At 34.5% G+C, this 19,424-nt stretch overlaps 1 protein-coding gene across 2 annotated transcripts in view; it reads right to left on the bottom strand.

Moving 5' to 3' along the window:
- Positions 1 to 19,424, bottom strand: part of Csmd3 (CUB and Sushi multiple domains 3) — a 1,090,649-nt gene that overhangs the window by 528,096 nt on the left and 543,129 nt on the right. For both annotated transcript variants that reach the window (XM_010619527.3, XM_033759931.1), the window contains 2 exons: positions 12,755 to 12,858; positions 847 to 959 (listed from right to left, as the gene is read on the bottom strand). In XM_010619527.3, the coding sequence (XP_010617829.1) occupies positions 847 to 959; positions 12,755 to 12,858 (217 nt within the window). The remainder of the gene's footprint in view (positions 1 to 846; positions 960 to 12,754; positions 12,859 to 19,424) is intronic.

The raw sequence follows: 19,424 nt of genomic DNA, 5'->3' as shown, positions 1-19,424 counted from the left end.
AAGGAAACTCAGAATAAAAATTATTATTATGCAAGGAAGAGTTTTTCACAGGCATTGTTTAATTGATAAGCTAGAGAACAATGAATTTTGTTAAAATGGTAATAATAAATTCAAACCTCATAACATTCTGATGGCCTGTTTTACATTTTCTTTTCTTAAAGCAAAAAGTTTTAATTGAATATATTAACAGTTATGTAATTGCAAATTTGCATTTCTAATAGGTACATTGTGTATATATACTGACTTTAATCAGGGTTTGATATGTGTCAAAGATATGCATCATTTCACAATATATCTCATAAATTAAGCTAAAATAAAACTAGACCTAGGATAAAATATTTTATTTTTAAATATAATTAATCATTAATCTGTACTTGAACCAACATTGGGATGAGTAGTAGGAAATTTATAATTTTTGTGTTCTATGATTTACAAAGGATTTTAATGAACTGTGGGATATTTGTTTGTTTAATTCCATTACTATTACATTTAAGTATTTAGTACTTTGGAGACTTTGGCTAGTCGCACTATTTAAGGAACATAAAATTGCATGATATATTCTGGGGAAGATGAGCAGTATGGAACCAAAGAGGCACAAGGACAGCCTAACAGACGGGAAAGATATGAGGGATACAAAATAGACATACTTTAAAGGAAAAATTCGTTTTATGCAAAAAATAAATGGAATCATCATCTGTAGTAAAAAAGGAAATGACTTGTATTGTAATATATTCTCACTTGTGCTTTCAAAATGTTTTGACTTTGTAGATGCAATTAAACTTGAATTTAAAAGTATTCTCTAGTGGTATTAAGATAACATTTCTCACGGTAGCAAGGCATCATTACCTTTGTAGTTCACCTTGAATCCAACAGATCCAACACTTTCATCTGTCTGAAGGTGCAGCCACATTTGGCTACTCATACTCACTATCAAGTCTGGTACAAAGCTGCCGGTCAGCCTGAAAAGAGATGGACAAAGAAGGAAGAGATGGGTTATTAACACACTTCCTGCGTGCAAATTACCAGGTGGATGTGTTTCTCAGTACTCACTTGCTAGAAAAAAATACACTGTCAGGAAAACGTACAGGTCTGTGTTGATGTGAGAGACAAATTGCATAATTTAGTGATCAAGGTCTGTCATTTAAAAATATCATTTTATTATGTTTAACTAGGTTAGAGCTTTCATTTCCCTGAGGCAAAATTTAGAGCAATAGAGAGGCCCTACACTTCTTTTGAACTCAAAAGAAAAGGTTATCTATAAGAAATTTTAAGTATTTTTAGCATCGATAATTTATCTCAATTTTTCCTTTAAAATGCACCAGAATTTTCTTAGAAATATTATCAAAAATATTCATATAGTATGAGAGAAACAAATGAAATCACAAATAATGTAATCTAACCTTTTATGACAGATGGTGAAAATGTGAGACTTAATACCAACCATCCAATTGAGAGACTACTTGTGTCACGTTTATTTATTGTTTATAGTTTTATTTAAAATAGGTTGCTGCATGGTTTTTAATGTTACATAACTGAATTTATGCATTAATAATCTCTCATTCAGAAATGTACAATTTTATAACATAAAAAGGGAAATGATTTCAAGCTTCCTATGTCATTAATAATGTCACATTCACATAGTTGAAATGAAGCCAGGGGTCACACAAAGGGTGAAGGAAGAGGAGTAAATAAGGCCTTTGGAAGAAAAGTCTGCCAAGAATAGAAAGAAGAGGGAGAACTGATTTAGTGTAGAGTAAATATTTCATATTTCATAATTATATTGGATGTTCATGGCTGTGGCCCATGTTGTACGCAAGTGGGTTTTACCCTATAAAACTCTTTGTAAAGTGGGGTCCCCGGGCTACCCACTTGGGTCCCACTCCTGCTCTTGGGGAGCTTTCTTATCAATAAATATCTTCCTACTCTTAAGCTCTGCTGCTCCTAGGACTCATTCTTCGATTGTTAGAGAACGAGAACTTGGCATATCATAAAGTTAACCGGTTGGGAGATAGATTTCACATTTCATCTCCAGTGTTATTTCCTATAACACTGCCTTGATGTCCTGAGTCAGCTCCTTTATCATCTTTCATGATCTTTTTGACTTTGAGCAAAAGCTAGATGTTGCAAGATATGAGAACTATTAAAGTAGGTGGGAACCCATCACAACATTTTTATGAGCCTCACTTTTTGTTGGATGGAACTTTGCAGCAACATTCATCAAATTTTTTATTACAACTTGTAAGGGTAATCATTGTAGGAGACTTCCAGAACTGATTGGGTTAGTAGCAAGAATGATGCAATAAGTATGTTCCAAGCAAGGAGGAGTATTTTGAGGATTTATGGCAAGGGGCCTTTTATGATAGTAAATTTTTAAAAATGTAAGCATGCAATATATTTTTATCACATGTGATATATTACACACTATCATTTGAAGCTTTTTTCTATTAAATTTTCTACATTTTGCATGTAGAACTAGAATTTTCGTGAGTTATAGGTAGTAGTCTTACAAAATGCAGTAGAGAGATAGTGTAAGTCCAGGAGGAACAATGAAAACTAGAGCTCGGGGGCCATGACAGAAAGTAAAGTAAGCTCATTATGAAATGGGCATGAGAGTTTCGGACTAAAAAATGTGCATGATCACTGTCTGCCTAGCAAAGTCCAGATCCTGAGTTCAATACCTGTTACCAAGAAAAAAAAAAGCATATAAAATAATGTGCAGGAGCTCAACTATACAAATCTGAAAACAGTCTGTGTGAAGTGAATACTGGAAGTTGTTCCCTGGAAAATTTTAATTATTGGTTCTTATTTTCTATTTACTTCTGATTTTTTGGGGGGGTACCAGGGGATCAAACTTGGGTTCTTTTGCTTGTGAGGCAGGCGGCGGAACCACTGAGCTAAATCCCTGGCCCTCTGAATGGTTTTAACAGCCTGAAACTTATAGAATGTTATTTTATCAATGCATAAAAGATAACTAATACAAGTAAGCTAAATTATTTCTTTGAAGAGATCCCATCTCCCTTTTCTGTGGGAGTTTAAGCCCAGGAACATGGCTCCATAATAAAACTTTCTGCCTCTCAAATACAGCAAAATTTTATTTTTCCTTTTGGTAAGGACCCTTAATGTGTATGTAATGGATTTTTGTATGCCTGGCTATATAAAATGGTAAGATTTCTTTAGTTTTTTCAAATCTCCTCATCAGATTGTCTAAAATGCCCATCACTGTCTGGTTTAATCCTTAATGCAAAAAGTATTTCATTCTTCGGTACATTGGTGGAAAGGGTTCGCTGCATTGGCAGATGATTCTATGTTTAAATCAATCTGTCTGCACTGGGTATCTCATTTAAACACTGCACTTTGCTCAAAACCTCCAGGTCTGGTTCCTTCTATTTTCCTCTCAAAGACCTTGATTTAGATTCAATCTTCCTGCTGTGGTCAACTGTGAATTCAACCCCCATTTATGACAGTAAAGGAAATTGTGGGGCCGCACAGAAGACTTGGGTCACTCATAATTCTCTTGATTGAGGCTTCACATAGTTTTAATATGTTTTATTACATCTTTTAGAACTATTTACAGAGTAAAAATATCATATTATGTGATTATTTACAGGTTGAGGAACCTCACTGTGCAGTCTCAATGCATTCTAATCTTCCTAACTTTCCCTTGCACACTTGAATAAAAAGAGTAAGACCCCTAAATATATGCATTCAGGAAATTTCCTCAAAAATGGATATAGAATCTCAAATAAAATATAGGATCTTGTAAATTTGTTTATAAGGATCAATGTCTAATTTTACACACACATATAACTTTAGCCTTTTATTGAAGTATATGTAATATTCAATTTTCTAATACCATGCTATCGAAAGTGATGTGTAAATTCATTTTGGAGTATGTGAAGTTCACTAAAGATGATAATTGTTGGGAAAATATTTTAACAACAGCTACAACAATAACCCTTGAGGAAATGGATAATTGTAAGAGTAATATATAGTTTTAAAATCACAACATTTAAAGGGCTAGAGAATGATAATGCTCTATAAATGCTAACACTTTTAGCTAAGTATAATTCATTGCAGCTTTAACTTTATTCATGGACATAGGCTTCAGAATGTTTTATTTATTGACTAATGCAAAGGAATAATGTGTATGAGAGTTTCTACCATGATTCTTGTGTGAACTTTACAAATAGATTATTTGTCATGGAGATTTGCTTTTTGAAAATTGAATCTAGTAGGCATGATTTCAAAATATATATCCTTGTATTTATTTATGGATACGTCATTGTATATACTTAACACCTTAAAAGCTTTGTTTATATAACAGTATTTATGGGATAAAAGACAGTTCATTTAGATATTCTTTGTATATATTTGGCCCCCACATTTTTAAAATGGATATCACAATATGAAATTTAATGATAGAAAAGACAATTTAAAAGTTTTAAACTTTGTTTCTTTTTTAACTTTTATCAATTTTATTGGTACCATTAATGTATCCAATATAATGACATTCACTGTTGGCAATTTGTACCTTTACATAATCAATCTTGGTTCTTAGTTTTTCCCCATTCCCCTGCCCTCCCTTCAACCCCTCCCTTCTTCCCAATCTACAAAGATTTTGTTTCCATTATTTTTCATTTTCTTATATTGACTCCATTCTCTTCGTTCCTTTCCACTACCCCTCCCATTTCCCTTTCCTCTTTGTCCCTATTCTTCTTATTTCACAATATTTTTTCTTAATTCAGTGCATATATGAAGGAATATATAACATATATAAAGCAAACTGCAATAAATTGCTTTCCCTTGTAGAAAACATAAGCGTTTTCAAAATACACAAACAGCAATAGTCATGTTGAAAGATTCAGGATAACTATTCTTATATGTTGTAACTTACTGTCAGTAATCAAAATGTTACAGTTTAAAGTAATTCCAAGGTCCAGGAGTACATATCTCTAATTGTGCAATGGCTGTTCATTAGGATGACTCTGTGTGAAATCATGTCCACAAAATAACAGACGTTTTCAGTTTTGTTGTTCTCCTGGGGGTGAAATCAGGCAGTGTGGAGATCCTCAGGTAGACCTATAAAGCGCTGAGGCATCTGATATGTCTGTGCTACTGTTTGAAACGACTGCTTTCTGCTCACCGTTCTCAGGGAATGTTCTCTGGGGAAGAATGGCTTCTCTTCCCCCGTTACAAATCATGGTACCACATCCCGTTTTTAACTCAATGCTCAGATTCAATATTTCAGAAAATCCAAGGTGATAACTGTAGCAATTAATCCCAAAATTATTATCCTATTATTAACACTAAAATGTATTCTCTCATTAGCTCATGGTGGCTCAGGTAGTGCAGTAAAGAACAAAGATGGGAAGCTATAATTCATTGGTGGTAGAAGATTTTGTTCAAGACCAATATTATGCATATTAATATGATTTTGTAAGAAACGTAGCTTCAATTTTGTTTTGTTTTATTTTTTTGGTACCAAGGATCGAACTCAGGTCCTTGTGTTTGCAAGGCAGGCAACAGAAACATCCAGCTAAATCCCTGGCCCTGGCCTTAATTAATTAATTAATTAATTTTAATGGCTGGATCGAACTTGGGACCTTTCACTTGTGAAGCAGGCAGTATAACCTGTGAGCTAAATCCCCAGCTCCCTAGCCTTAATTTAAAAACAGAAAATTGTTGAGTAGTTTAAAATAAAGATCCCTTTGATAAAAAGCTTGTCGAAATATATTTATCAATTCCCTTATAGCAATTATACTAAGAGTAAGTAATAATCTATTCATGAGTCTAATGAAAACAAAACTCTTCAGGAAGCTAGTAAGACAGTTACTAAAAATAAACAAAATAATGGGGCCGGGGATTTAGCTCAGCGGTTCGGTGGCCTGCCTTGCAAGCGCAAAGGCCCGAGTTCAATCCCCAGTACCCACCCCAAAATTATATTAAAAGTTATATTAATAGAAGTATGTGTCTGTGTGTTTAACAATGGGATCATCAGAAGAATTCTGTCAGTCTACTGACATGTGTCTGACAATGATATTTTACTTTGTACCAATCGGACACTGTACTAGAAGAAATCATAGAAACATTTTGGGGTAATTAAAACAGCATTTGCCGGGGATTTAGCTCAGTGGTTTGGTGGCCTGCCTTGCAAGAGGAAGGACCTGAGTTCAATCCCTTCCCCGGTAATCCCCCCCCAAAAAAAACAGCATTTGCTCCCCTCAATTTGCAAGATGTTTGTTAGAAAAAAAAAATGTCAGTGAACATCAGTACACACCCACACAATTTCTAGAGTTGTATTATGAGTACAAGACCTTGCTTTTTGCATGTTTTCACTTTATTAATCTGTACAGCATTCCTGTGACTCTAATAGTAAAACATGCAAGGACAGGGGGAAAATGGAAGGATCACCACATTCCTAGTAGACTGCATGTCTACGTCTGCTGTTACACACCAGAGAAGGTGCATGTCCATACTTACAGCAGCCCAAATCATAACAGAAATCTCATAAATCTTGGATGTTGGGTATATGTTCATTAACAGACGGATGAATAAAGGAAGTGTGGTATTTATTTATATACAATGGAGCACTACTCTGCCATCAAGATAGATAAACTTGAGTCATTTGTAGGAAGTGGAAGCACCTTAAGGCCATAATGTTAAGTGAAATAAATGAAACACACAAATTTAAATAAGGCACGGTCTATCTTATGTGAAAAGTGCAAACTATAAATAATGAGCAAAGTAAAAGATATAGTAGGAAGTGGGGAGATCGATCTGTCTCAAATGGAAAGGAGATCAGACGAGCTAGGGATGAAGAAGGGAGTAGAGGGGAAGAGGAAGAAAATGTAATAAAGACGTGTGATGTCCACGCACCAACTCCACAGCAGGAATGCAATCATACGTGCTGCAAACAGTCTAATAAAATATAAAAACTGAAGAAAGAAAAAATACCACCCCCCCTTTCCATACACACGGCATGGTTGGAAATGATCACGGTGCTAGCAAATGTATTATCATCACTGCTAGATTCTTTCAAGCAAATTGCATCCATTTTCTCTATCCCGTAAATGTATACATGTGTGAAAATAGCACATTGCAAACAATCTGAAAAAGTGGAAGTTCTCTTGACAGCCTTTACAGGATAATAGTGTGATGGCTCAAATCCATTAACTAGATTGTTATCAAATAGGTTCATATTCTGATCTGTACTGACATTCATCATTATACCACTGGGATGTTGCTAGAAATATACTTATAACTGGGAAAACATCCTTCCAACTCACTTTATCAGAACCAAAATAAACAGAGAACTTACGGGTCAAGAGAGATGAAGAAGGGGAGGGAGGGGAAGAGAAGGAAAAATGAACACGCATGCATTGTAAATACTGTAAAACACGTGACAGAAGCAGTAAGAAGTATATACACTGCGAACTTAAATGTCCATTGTTCTAGAAATTTTTAGTTGATAAACTAATATGGAGAACTTAGCTTTACATATGATGCTCAATCATACTAATTTCTGTAATGGTATGAGTCCTTCTTTGCACTTCACAGAAAAAAACGTTCATAACAATTACTTAAAATGCTTCATAATTCCTTTCAGCTTAGTATTTTGGATGCTGGATATCTAATAATGTTATGGACTACTTTTTATAGAAGTGAATGAGTACTTTACTTTTTAGAACCTACACGTTAGAAGAAAGAGAAAAACAAAAACACTACATATTTCCAATTGAATACTTTGGCCTATAGAGAATAGGATAGAATGTTTCATCCTGTTAAATATGTATCAGAGTGCTGCACCCTGTTTATTAATTAAAATTTATACAGTAAGTGTAGGCTGAAGGCATATCTTGAGAAAAAATTTCAAATATTATGAGATGTTGTGCTATCGTAAATAATTTTCAAGGTGAGTATGCTTTCTTATTGTTTCATTTACTTTTAAGATACAGAGTCTTGCCATATCATCTAGGCTGGCCTCGAATTCCAGTGTTCAAGCAATCCCCCTGCCTTAGCCGCCCAACTAGCTGGGACTCTGGACACATACCACCACACCCAGTTTAAATGAATTTATTTTAAAAGTGATTTTGGTATCCCAAATTAAATTTCTGGCACTTGAATCAAATTTAAAAAACAAAAAAAAAAATGGAAAAAAAACTTTTGTAAAGAAGGAGAGGAAGAGGGTTGAATGGAGGGGAGGGGAATGGGAAAAAAGAAAAAGAAAACCAAGAAATATCGTGCACAGGTACAAATTCTCTATGATGAATGTGATCATTACGTATATTTATGAAATACCAATATACTGAATTTTAAAAGCACAAAATGAACATAGATGAAAATGGAGACTAGTTTTTCCTGTTATAAAATATATATAAATACATTTCCATCAACAGGTGTTCTACAAGCTCTTGAAAATGTATCCGCCGTATTTATAATTCTGTTCTCAGGCCAGTCCGAGATGGGCCTCTTCCTGATTCTTGTAAAGAGAGCGCCATCCATGATCTGCATCTGCCTAGTTCCTGCCAGGCACCTGCCTTCCTGGGACAGAGTCTGCTTCCTAAATCTCGTATCACTGAATCCCAGCAAAGAAAGTTGTTAGGATAATGATTTGTTGAGGTAGGAGCATGAAACCTAGAGTATTTAAGTTTTTATCTTGACACATCACTGTTATATTTACACATTAAACAATGTCTTTTTTATTTGAATTCTTGCTTGGGATCCTGTGAATTCCATGGGTTTGCCTGTATTCGAAAAAGTTTAACTTAAGCTATACGCTTCATAACCCCTCAAAATTAGTTCAGCTTACTTGCTGGATACAAATTCAGTAAGTTATCACAAAGCCTTAGAGTTCAAAAGAACTTTTGATATAATTCAAAGTCTGAAAAATGTGTAAAGTCAGCCAGCCTCAATACAACACCCCTCGGATGTGGGCACTAGGAAAGTTCTGTCACAGTCATCCTCACTCAAAGAGAAGGAAGTTACACAGCATTTTCAGAGGAGTGTAATTTGTTTCTGATGGTGAAATTGAGCAAATTTCTGAGAAGCAAGAAAAACACATTCCCTGGTTGTGGACACAGAGATGCAGAACAAAAACAGACTTTTCATAATAAATATAACTTCTCAGAGTAAAGGAAACAGAACATGAAATGAAGTACAAAGGTCTCACAAACTAAGGACCATGTGGCAACAATAATGTGAGAACAGGAAAAAATATAACACCACTTTCTTTCATTCCCATACCATCAGCAGAAGAAAAAGTTACACTTTATAAGACAGACTGTCTTTATTTGACTGTTCAGGCACTTTCTATTATCACATTGGTTATTTTTCTAGTTTTATACTGGCTAGTTAAGCTCAGACTCACTTTGTTTTTAAAAAAATCAGGCACAGGACACACTTCCTTTCACTTAATTATCTTGTGACTTTGGCTCCTTTTGCTACTTCATTTCACTGGCTCAGTACAGGACTTAAGATTTGCCCACTTGTATCTTAATATACAAGGAAACACGACCATTTTCAGTACTTGGTGCAAAATTACTAACGCAAAATTTAGGAGATTTTTAGGGAGCAATTGAGGTCAAGGGAGGGGTCCAAAATTCTTTAAGACATGAAGAAAGCAAAGCATTATTTCTCGTTTACAGAAAAAAAAATTTTAAGGAAATGCATACATTTTAGACAATTAACAGCCATATTTAAATATATACAGGTTTCCCTCTCACTATTTAAAAGTATGTAGTAAAGATCATTGCCTTTATGCTTTGAGTTTCACAAAAACATTATATATGTGTATACACTATATATGTATTTATAAGTGTGTTCATAATAAGTTTGGATCTAAATTCACTCGTCTGTATAGGCAAGCGTTGATCTCGATCACAGTCTTACGATCATTTTAATATTTGGATATTTTTTACCTTTTCGTCTCCCAGCTCTCCCTCACTCTCAGTAAAGGGCCAGTTAAAATCTACTAAATGAGCTGTCTCAAAGCTAACGGTTACAGCGTGAAGATTTATTTTTTTAAATTTTTAATTCTCCACTGAACATATGGTATTCATTGGAAAAGTATGATAGTGTGGATAGATACATATAGCCTCTTGATATTATTTTCAACAGTAATATTTCTATATGATGAATACAAAAATTTGCTTTGCCAAAAGAACACCAAATGGTGTATCAGGATAACCACTGTCTTCAAATCATTTGTAACACTGAAATAGAGTAAAATATGTGGTTCAAACACATCATGATTATGTTTGTGAAACATCAATGATTGTATATAGACCTCTGCTTAATAAAATAGACTCCTACATTTGAAGTTCTAAAGATTGAATATATGAGATAATTTTAACATCATCATTATGTGTCATGTTAGAATCCTATAAAGATGAATGCCTTTTTAATCTTTGTACCTCTAATTATGTACTATTAATTAAATCAAATGTCCTTTTTTTTAAAAAAAGCAACAACAAAAAAGTTGTGGCTAGCAGAGGATATGCTATCTATGACCTGGGATCTATTTGTGCGAGATGAACTTTAATACTGAATCCCAAGCTGAAAGAATGAGCTTTGTTTTGTGGCAGATGCGTGAAAAAAAAGTGGAGTGGGAAATATATTTTAGTTAATCAGCTAGGCAGTCTGCCTTTTCCAGGCAATGTTTCAAAAAAATTAATTCTTTAATTCTAACTTTCCTCTTAAGTAGAAAAAGAGGAAATATGTCCCATTAAAGGGGGAATTTTGGAGTGTGTGTGTGTGTGTGTGTGTGTGTGTGTGTGTGAGTACAACTGGGGATTGAACTCAGGGACTTTTTACTGAGCTATGTACATCCCTAGCCTTATAAAAAATATTTTAAGATAGGGTCTTGCTAAGTCACTATGTTGTCTATGATGGGGCAGAACTTGTTGAGTTCCTCGTGTCTTGGCCTTCCAGAGTACTGGAATTACACGTGTACTCCACCACACCCAGTTACACAAGTTTAGAAATCTCTAAAGAGGGTATGATGGGTCAAATGTGTTATGATCATCACCAAACTTGCTACATTTTAATTTCCAAGAAACTTCAATTTTTATAAAGTGTCAGATATAAAAACAGACACATTTTTCTTTGGAAGAAAATAAAATATTTCATGGTAAAACAACCTCCGTTTTGTGTCTCATCAGGGTGTCACATGTTTAAATGATGCCAGGCATCATCAGACAATGCAAATGATTCTAGAGCTGGAGCATAAAGTCCTAAGAATTAGCGGCTATGGAAATCCTATGAAAGAGGACAGAAGATGGCTCAAGTAATCTTATGTCATATGAACATCCAGGTGTGGTGTCACCTTTAGTCAAAAGCAATAACAGGCTCAAATTCGTATAAGTAAACTTCAGTTCTCTAAAATACTGTACTTCACAGACAAAGGTGAAACAAACCAACAAAACAACAAAACATTTCTATTTGATCATGAGCTCCACAGCTGCCAATTTCCAATACACTCTTGTTTACTCCAATGAACTCTAAGCTAGATGGCACAAAATTAAGGACATTTGGAAGGAATTATAAAGTGTTTCTAGACGATCATCCCAGTGTCGTAATAAAGGGCTCAAGATGCTGATAAAATTCTGTCGATTACTGGGAAGGGAAGGGTTAAAAAATGTAGCAATATAACTGAACATGTAGAGTAGGGAAAATATCAGTCCTCTTGTCCCTCACCTTAGCACAAAATGGAGCTGTAACAGGCCAGAAATAGGCAAACAATTGTATTGATCAATGTAATGATATCCATATTTAAGGGAGGAAAGAAGTTGAAGTTAAAGTCAAGGGTGCCTGAAGATAAGTGAAAAGAAAAAGGGGTTTATTTTGCTTAATTCCTTGAAGAAAAGAACTAAGAGGCAGTAATATTCAGATAGATAGTATATTTCATGTAACCATGTGGTTATCTTTGGCTTTATCTTTGGAATCTGAGCTAACAATACTTAAGGAGATCTCCTTATAAACATTTTTCAAAACACCAAGAAAGAAAAGGAGGGCCGGGGATTTAGGGCAGTGGCACTGTGCCTGCCTTCCAAGCTCAAGGTCTTGAGTTCGATCCCCAGTACAAAAAAAAAAAAAAAAAAAAAAAAAAAAAAAGAAGAAAGAAAAGAAAAGAAAACCAGCCTTATTACATATATCTGAAAATCAATATAAAGAGAGAAAGTAGGTCAATGTCCATGATTATAAATATGCACATAAAAGGGATACCTCTAGGAATTGTTTACACTGAAAAATATTCTGAACATGTCATAGCATTGTGGTACGCACAAGGATCATCTGGTGAGTGTGGTCAAGAGCAGAGATTCTGATTTAGGCTAATTAGTGTAAGTGTTCAAAAATCTACAATGTAAAGGCTGCTAAGGAATTGTGATCCACTGGTGACACATATATACTATTGTGAGAAGTGTCAGCAGATGAAGGCAATCCTCCCCTGACATTAATTCTGAAGGCATTTTGGTCGTAGATTTCTCAGACTCTCGAACCCTAAGAAATAAAGTTTTTGGTGCATAAACCACCAGGTTTAGTGCATTCAGTTATAGAAAACTATGGCTTACAAAATAAAGCGCCTCAAGCTTCACTGAAAAAGTAATAAATTAATTATGTGTGAGTTAGTGATAATAAATAAGATGCCATGCTTCTTCTGTTTAGAGTACTGGGAGGAATCAATGTAAAAAAAATGAGAGTAAAACATAATAAATACCTGGTAGGCTAAAACAAAAATGAAACACGGGGAACTTACACTTGGAGCACTGTCCGAGGGTCTCCAACTTCACCACCATCACCAATTGTCAAGGTATCATAGCCAATCTCAAGATCAAATTCTTCAAAATTTATCTGGATAACCTGGTAAGAAAAAGAAGAAATACTGTGAATATATTGTATTATGTAATAAACACAGAGAAGAAAGCAACAGCAGAAAAGATATCCAAATGCACAAGAGAAAAAAAAAATATATGAATTTCATAGGAGTATGACCTGTCAGAGCGTTGCTGAATTTCAAACATTATATCATTATAGGGCCTTTATTTGCTGCATTGTACCTTCCAGGTTAAGATTTCAATGAATGGCATGCTTCTGTGGATAGAATATCTTATTTAAAGCAGGATTATGCAAATCTACTTTAAGAACACATAAAAAGTACAAGTAGGTGGAGAGTGGTTTTCCATGAATTTTTATATATTTTTATAAAGTTAACACGGAAAAACAGTATGCTATAAAAATAATGCTATTTCCATTAAGTAGTAAAGCTTAAAAAAATGTTAGAGCTAAAGCAAGATGACTAGATTTAATTGTATGGATTTATTTTGGGGTATTATTTGGAAACAGAATCCCTCAAATATATTAAAATATGTGAGCAAAACTGGGAGCACACACTTGGAGAGACATGCTATGACAGGATATATAATACAGCACTATATCTTACTAAAATATGTGTATGCACTTATACATTATTTATGCATTTAAGCAAAAATCTGAATTTAGTTAAATTGCAATTATTCAATTAAGTATTTGAAATATTATTAAAACACAGTAATTAAGAATCAGCACAGAAAGAAATTACATAAATACTTTCCAATATACAATCATGCCTTGAGCAAGGAATAATGTATAATGTATTATTTATCATATAATAAGGAAAATAAATATCTTAGATTACAACATTCATTTCTAGAGGATAAACAAAAATATCTCTTTAATAATACCAAGTACCAAGTAATGAAATACCTGTTCATTTATTTAAAAACTATAAAGATTTTTTTTTTAATTGAGTTTATTGGTACCTTTTAGGTATACAGTACAGTTACATTCATTATTGGGATCTTGTACCTTTACATGGCAGGTCTTGGTTCTCATTTTATAAAGAAGATCTTATATCCTGGAGGTTTCAAGCTAACAAAAATAATCATTGAACATACTCATCTTTAAAATATTTTTACATCAGTGTTAACAAAATCATTGAATTTGATTTGGCCAAATACAAACATAAGTAAAAAATATCAAATCATGTGTTTTACATCATCATAATTTTTTAAAAATTGCTTCTTTATTGCAGTTAAATATAAATACTTTCAATTAATTGCCTTTCTTTAAAGATTTAAGTTATGTCCCATTTTTGTCATTATAGGAAGTATGATTATAAGCAATATTATATAACTATTGGTTTACATTCAAATATATTTCTATGTGATATATGCTCCAGATAATTAAGCAGAACTTTATTGCATAACATTGTACCATATGATATTTCAAAATTGTTTTAACAACTTAAAAGTTCACAATTTTATACATTATATTTCTTTTTCTCTGCCACTCTGGTGGATATAAAATTTTGTTTTGCATTTTTCACTATTAATTGAGTTGCACAGTTTTTCATCATGTTAAATTGTCATCTATGTTTCCATTTCTGAGTCATGACTATTTCACTTTGACAAATTTTCTCTTGGATTGTTTGTATACTAGCTACTGGTTGGAAAAATTTTTTGTCTGTAACTCAACATATTTCCACTGTAGGACTCATTAAAAAGAATAATGTTTATGAGACACACTGAGACAATTAGTTGGAGCTATCTGCTTAAAGATTTTGTTCTTTTATTGCCCAGTTTCTTCCTTACTATACAGAAAGCTAAAATACATGTTACATAGTTTCTTCAAACTATGACAGCAAAATTAAAAGTTCGCAAAGGATTATGTTAAACTAAAAAGCTTCTGCATAAAGAAATCATCAACAGAGTGAAAGGGGCATCCTACATAATTTGGAGAAAATATTTGTAAGCATTTCATCTAACAAGTGAGTAATATCCTGATGATAATATAATATTTTTTTTAATCTCAAGAACAAATAAATAATCTAATTAAAATGTGTGCATGATGAGGATAAATATTTCTTAAAATATGTGACCATCAAGTATATGAAAAATGTTCAACATCGTTAATCATCAGGCAAATGCTAATTAAAACTGCAATTAAATCTCATGCTGCGGCAAGTGGAATGGCTAAAATCACAAGACAAAAATAACAAATGCTGAAAAGTATGCAGTAAAAACGGAAGTATCACACAGTGTTCTCGGGAGTGTAAATTAGTGCAGCCATTAAGGAAAACATTAAAGTCTCCTCAAAATCTAAACAAACAGAACTCATATTACCCATCTTTCCCACTACTAGGTTTATATTCAAGGAAAAATAAATCAATGCATCAAAATAATGGCTGCTGTTGCATCTGGATTGCAGCAAAATTCACAGTAGCCAAGCTTTGGATCTGCCAAGGCATCAACCGATGGGTAAATGAATAAAGGAAACGTGGGATATTTACCCATCTATGTGTCTATCTGTGTCTGTGGTGCAATATCATTCAATGGTACACAGCATAAAGTCTTATCATTTGCATCACTACGAACGGAACTGGGCAACATTATGTCAGCGTTATAGCCAAGAACATAAAGACAAACATTACACATTCCCACTCATATACGGAAGCTAAAAAATTTAATTTTGTAAAAGTAGAGACTAGAATAATGGCACTGGAAAGTAGGGAAGGTAGGAAGGAAAGGGGATAAAGGACTGTCAGTAGCCCAGTGCAATTTCATAGGAGGAACAAGTTTAAAACTTCCACCGCAAGTGGGATGGCTATGGTTCTCAACCATTCATTGTTTATTGGATAAAGGAGTAAAAGAGAAGAATTAATGTTTCATAACACGAAAGGTGTATTTTTAGAGATAAATAATAATTATCTTGATTTGACTATCACACACCGTAGACCATACTGACTTATTACACTGTGCCCCATATACATGTGTAATAATTGTGTCAATTTCAAAAGCAATTACCATGTCGATGTGAAAGTTTATTTCTGTTCTTCCTTAGCTTTTGCTTAATAAGAAATATCTTGATTTCTTCTCCATTTTTAAAGCACAGCTTTGCCAATCAAGACAATCTTCCTTTGAGCACCGAGTTCTATTCCTACAGCTAGGTCGTTAAATGAATTGGTTGCTAAATGAGAAAGTGTATATAACATGTTTGTTACCATACTCAAAACAAAGAAATGGTCAAAGGGAACTCCAGCTTAATGGCTTTGGCTTTGTTTGTATAATGTTTACCTGTAATGTATAATAAAACTCTAGTACTAATCAGCAGAAGTACAGTACTATATAAATAAGGTGTATAAAATACTGAGAACCTGTAAAAAGATGTACAGCACTGCCCCCACCAGGATGTGAATCAGGGGCTCTTAAGTCTGACCAGTGTGCTTCAGGTCTAAGTCCAAACAGTCCTTAGTAGGTGAGTCATAAAACTAGGAAATCGGTATTAGACATCATATTATCAAAATAGTTCAACAAAAGTATTTATTTTTCTTAAAAATACATGCTCTCGAACCACCTTTAAAATGAAATACATCGACCACACAAGTCATCACATGAGCGGGGTTCAGAGGTGTTAATCCCTCACATGTCAGAAAATCCAGGCTATCTTATGATACAATGAGGACACAGAAAGTGCTCATCAGTAATCGTGGCTGCAAAACAGGTGCCGCCCAGGCAGGATCTGCAGCAAATCAGTAAAGCATCGATTGATATATTTCCTCATATGACCTTTCCTGGCACCTTAGTCGTTTCCATGGATTCTTCAAGGTTGCACTGATCATATAGTTGATACACACTGGAAACTGTTTTCTTTCTTTGAAGCTGCTCTTCAAATGTGCAGTTTTGCCTCGTTAATGAAGAATCTTCTGCAGGTCATCGCAAGGGACCAGGGACACTAAAATAGTACTAAGAAGACATCGCAGGACCGTGAATCTGCTTGACTGTAAAACTCATTAGAAACACCGAATGTCCTTGACAGTGAGGTTGGCATTAATGCAGCCCCTGCTCTGTCCACCGCTGCACCAAATACCTCGCAGGATAGGAAGACAGAGTATGTGGTAAAGGAGCTTACTAGCTAGGAGTATAAGACAAAAATTAAACACTTAAAACAAATACAGAACCAAGGATCACAGTGACATTTAATTGTTTCCTGTGGTTCAGAAGCCCTGAGAAAATGTGCACCCATGCGATAGCAGATACTTCACATATCAAAAAGTTTCAAGGTAATATCATTTCTAAAGAATGTACTCGGATCTGAGAACTTATTTAACTCCAAATTAATCCATTTATTTATTTTTTGTGTGTTTGTTAGTTTGTTTGAGACAGGGTCTCACTATGTAGTTGAGCCTGACCTGGAACTCACTATGTAGTCCAGGCTGGTCTCGAACTCATAGCGATCCCTCTGCCTCAGCCTCCTGAGTGCTGGGATTACAGGTGTGAGCCACCATGCCCAGAAAATCCATTTTATTATCAGCTGAGGAGCTGTTGGAAGCAAATAGTCTTTAAAGTGAGCCCAGTGAAAAGAATGCACTGTTTAAATTTTCTGGCCCATTGGTGCAGCTGTTCTGCCGGCATCAACAGGCTCATGAGACAGTGCTCCCTCCCATCACTCCCTTCTGCCTCAGATCAGGCAAACTCTATATTTTTTGGATATTGAGGCAAAAAAATAATTAGACCATTTGTATTACACTTACATGCAGCACTGTAATGTATAATGGAAAGTAAAGCTACAAGTGCTATACTCTGCAGTGCACTCGGTAAAAATTACGAGACTGTAAAAACAGATGTACATACAAAAAGACATTGAAAATATATGAAAAAATGTTCCACATCACTGGTCATTCGAGAGATGCAGATGAAAACAACACTGAGATTCCACCTCACCCCACAAAGAATGGCTGCTATCAAGAAATCACACAATAACAAATGTTGGCGGGGTTGTGGGGAGAAAGGAACCCTCCTCCATTGTTGGTGGGAGTGCAGACTAGTGCAACCACTATGGAAATCAATATGGAGATACCTCAAAGAGCTTGGACTGGAGGTTCCATTTGACCCAGCCATCCCTCTGTTGGGTATCTTTCCAAAAGAACTAAAAGAATCATATCACAGAGAAGTATGTGCACCCATGTTTATAGCGGCACAGTTTGTAATAGCTAAATCTTGGAAACAACCTATTTGCCCATCCATTGGAAACTGGATAAAGAAGTTGTGGTTTTTCTATAAAATGGAATATTACTCAGCCATAAAGAGCGAGAGAATAGATTCATTCATAGGAAAATGGATACATATTGAAGATATACTCCTAAGTGAAATAAATAAGTCCCACATGTGTAAATACCAAATAGTTTCCCTGGTGTGAATATTCTGCAACAATGCATAAGATTCTAATAAGATTACTGACATTTAGAAATGGGAGGAAAGGAGCTAAAGGTGTAGGGAAGGTGTGATACGTAGGGGAAGAACAAAAAGGGAAAAGAAAAAAATGTGAGAGAATGAAAAGATGAAAATAAAGTGTTTGTAGATGGGGAGGGGAGGAGGGGGTGAAGGGAGGGCAGAGGAAAGGGGAAAAAAATGAGAATCAAGACTTGCCATGTAAAGGTACATGATCCCAACAATGAATGTAACTGTACCGTATCCCTAAATGTACCAATAAACTCAATTAAAAAAAAAAGATTAAGTGAAGGACAAAAAAAAAAAGACATTGAAGAGCTATAAAGATGTACACAACTGTACACAAATAAAATAAAGGATGTGTCTGAAGTCAATGAGGCAGATACTAAGTCCAAACAGCACATCCCGGCCATAAGTCTACAGAGACATTAAAAATACAGGTGTTTGGGCCAAGGATTTAGCTCAGTGGTTCCACCTCCTACCTTGCAAGTTCAAAGTTCAGAGTTCAATCCCTGGCACAAAAAAAAAAAAAAAAAAAAGAGAAGAAAGAAAGAAAAAAATACAGGTCTTTAAAGAGGAACATCTGTACAGAACTCTTACTTGATTCTATTTTTCTTTCCATTCTTAAAAATTTAAGCCTCCCAACCTCTGCCCTCCATGGATTTCATTAAAAATCAGCTGTTAATTCTTTTGACCCTCTAGTGTACACGAGGTTTCACTTCTGAAATGATGCATTCAAGATTCTCTCCGTTGTCACCTTTCTCCAGTCTGACTATAATAGATCTCTTTAGGCATAGATGTCTGAATTTGTCCTGATTAAAGTCTGTTGAAATTTTGGATGCATTTTCTGTCTTTCCTTGAGTTTGGGGAGTTTTTTCTCTTGCCTTTCTGGAACTCCTATAATACTTACATCAGTCCGTTGGATAGCTTTCCATGTGCCTTTTAGGCTCTTTTCATTTGTTTTCTTTCTGCACTTCTGATTGGATAATTTGAATACTCTTCTCTTCAAGTTCACTGATTTTGTCTTTTGCTCCAGCAAGTGTATTGAGGTCTAATATTATAGCTCTAACTTTTTCATTTCTTATAATTCCTTTCTTCCTATTGATATCCTAATTATGATTCTACATTATTATTATTATTATTATTATTATTATTATTATT

The sequence above is a fragment of the Fukomys damarensis genome, unplaced genomic scaffold (assembly GCF_012274545.1).
Source record: "Fukomys damarensis isolate Sample0158 unplaced genomic scaffold, DMR_v1.0_HiC HiC_scaffold_5, whole genome shotgun sequence".
Lineage (NCBI taxonomy): Eukaryota > Metazoa > Chordata > Mammalia > Rodentia > Bathyergidae > Fukomys > Fukomys damarensis.
Note: the sequence above shows the minus strand (reverse complement) of the source record. Positions and strands in the feature narration are given on the sequence as shown.